Here is a 2497-nt window from a genome sequence, read left to right as displayed (position 1 = left end):
GCCACCTCAGACTCTCACCCTTAAACCCATTCGCCCCAGGAAGTACCCCAACCGTCCCAGCAAAACCCCCGTTCATGAACGGCCGCACGCCTGTCCTGCTGAGAACTGTGACAGACGCTTCTCGCGCTCAGACGATCTCACTCGTCACCTCCGCATCCACACAGGTCACAAGCCCTTCCAGTGCAGAATATGCATGAGGTCCTTCAGCCGGAGCGACCATTTGACCACACACATCCGCACGCACACGGGTGAGAAACCCTTCTCCTGCGAGTTTTGTGGACGCAAGTTTGCCAGGAGTGACGAGCGAAAGAGACACGCAAAGGTTCACCTGAAACAGAAGGACAAGAAGCAGGCGGACAAGAACAGCGGGGCGGCCGGGAGCCACAGCTCACCGCCCAGCTCCTGTGGGGGCCCGGCGGTGGGAGCATCATGACCATCACTACATGCACATGGACTAGACCCTAGCCAGAGACCATACAGAGACTTTGGAAGTAAGGATCACATACACTTTGAATAAAATAGGTGATTCTCTACCTTGTTTACACTCCGGCTCCTTTCAGTTCCTTCTTTTTTGAGATGGAAGTCTTTAGTTTAAGTTAGAGAGGAAGGGCTGCTTTCCTCTTTTTTTTTTTTAAAGCAATTCAGAGCCTCAGCTACTGTAACATAGTGTAAACACAGAGATGGGCACCTCAGCACGTTCTGCCACAGAGGTCTTGGTGTATCACTAGGTTCTGAGGTGGATATGTCATTTTTACAGAAACTGTTTTCATTGAAAGAAAGCCAGAATGCATGAGAAAGGCTGAAGCTGATGAACGGAGCTCAGTAAGAAGGTGTATTGTCTGGGATGTATGCATTAATTTCATTAGGCTGTTTAAAAGTGCAATTGGTTATATTTGTGAATCGTCATGATTTTCCTAATGGTGGCACGTGACTGTATTTTTTGTTATTTTTGTTAAGGTGTAACGTGTTTTTTTTTTTTTTTAAATATATTTGAATGTTTCCTTTTTTTGGGGGTCGTTTTATGATTATTATTTTCAAAGAATGTGCCAAATGTATTGCAGTGATGCAGCCAACGTTGTTCCTTATAATTGTTCCTGACATTTGCCAAACCAAGTGTGGCATCGGTTTAGCACAGCTGTGGAAACAATGGTAAGATCAGACTCCAAACACCAGATGAACCAGCACAGTTCGTTTGAATCTAGATCGTTGCAGAGTAGGTCAAATGAAGCAAAGCCAATGTCTTGTCCTGTTACATGCACAGACATGTCTACAGCAACTGATGCCTTTGCCAATACTTAATTTATTTTTAGTCACTGTGAGACACCATGCGTGTCGTTTTTTTTATTTTAAAAATGTTTGACGTTGTGTTACCAAATGTACTTTTAGTTGCTCTTTTGTTTTTATATAAATGCTCAATGATATTCTTTATTTTCCATGACTTCTGCAATATGCAATTAAGTACAGACATATGCCACTTGCAAATGAAATTAACAAAAAGCATGGTTACAGACAGAATGAACAATTTATCAAAGAACACTTGGTTGTCCATAAGCAGTAATATAGAGAGAAGATGAATATGGTCCTTTGCATGTCTTCTCATATTATTATCAAAACAACTAAGAGATGAACAGAAAATTGTAAGAGATTAATAGTAATAAAAAAAAAACAAATCCATGTTTACATATTTCTTATTCTGAGACAAGACTGCAAAATGTATGTGTTCTTCTTTTTGTACAGTATACAAATATGTATGCAGGTAGCTACAGTAGAAGTTTCACCTTTTGTACTAAAATGTCAAATGCACCACAGTTCAGTATTAAATTGTGCATAAATGTGCATCCCTTAATGCACATGATGTAAATACAAACTTCTGCATAAACAAGAACTCTTAATTGATTGAATGTTTACGTGGAAAGTGTCTTTAAGCTTTCAGAAAAACAAAATATTCTTTTGTTAAAATGTTTTAAGGTCCCTTCAGTAGTACCAAATATGTTGTTCCATCTTTTACTAAAGAAAAAAACAAAAAGTCACAAACAACAAAAGGATAGCACCATCTGTACGATTTACAGTGTAGACCAGTTAAACAGCACTAATGTGTTCTTTGAATGAACTCCATTTTTTTATTTGGTGTATTTCCATTAAAAGAAAAATTAGTTATTATAATTACCACAGCCTCTTAGCTGTATAAAAAAAAATACTGGTTATTAGTGATTGTTTTTTTAATGACTGAAGCTATTCATAAACAAAATACATAACACATCATGCAAATAAGTTTCCACAAATTAAATCACTTACTTTATTCATTTTACACTCAGATCATTTCCATCTTTTAGCAAAACATTTTGTTCGGGCCATCGATGGTTTTGCTTGGATCCAAGAACACTGCCACAGAGGAATAACATTGAAGATCGTATTACAGGCTTATTGCCAGACAGTGAAAGGCATTTGTCTTTAGGCATTTTTTTTACCCTATTAAGTGGTAATAAAAAATAGTGAA

The 2497-nt window shown here is 38.2% G+C and overlaps 1 protein-coding gene across 1 annotated transcript in view; it reads left to right on the top strand.

Moving 5' to 3' along the window:
- Window positions 1-2462, top strand: part of egr3 (early growth response 3) — a 5991-nt gene extending 3529 nt beyond the window's left edge. Inside the window, exon 3 of the mRNA XM_015389168.1 lies at window positions 11-2462. Coding sequence (XP_015244654.1) covers window positions 11-433 — 423 coding nt within the window. The 3' untranslated portion in view covers window positions 434-2462. The remainder of the gene's footprint in view (window positions 1-10) is intronic.
- Window positions 2463-2497: the final 35 nt, after the last annotated feature.

The sequence above is a fragment of the Cyprinodon variegatus genome, unplaced genomic scaffold (assembly GCF_000732505.1).
Source record: "Cyprinodon variegatus isolate N-32 unplaced genomic scaffold, C_variegatus-1.0 Scaffold451, whole genome shotgun sequence".
NCBI lineage: Eukaryota > Metazoa > Chordata > Actinopteri > Cyprinodontiformes > Cyprinodontidae > Cyprinodon > Cyprinodon variegatus.
This window is presented reverse-complemented; position numbering and strand designations above follow the sequence as displayed.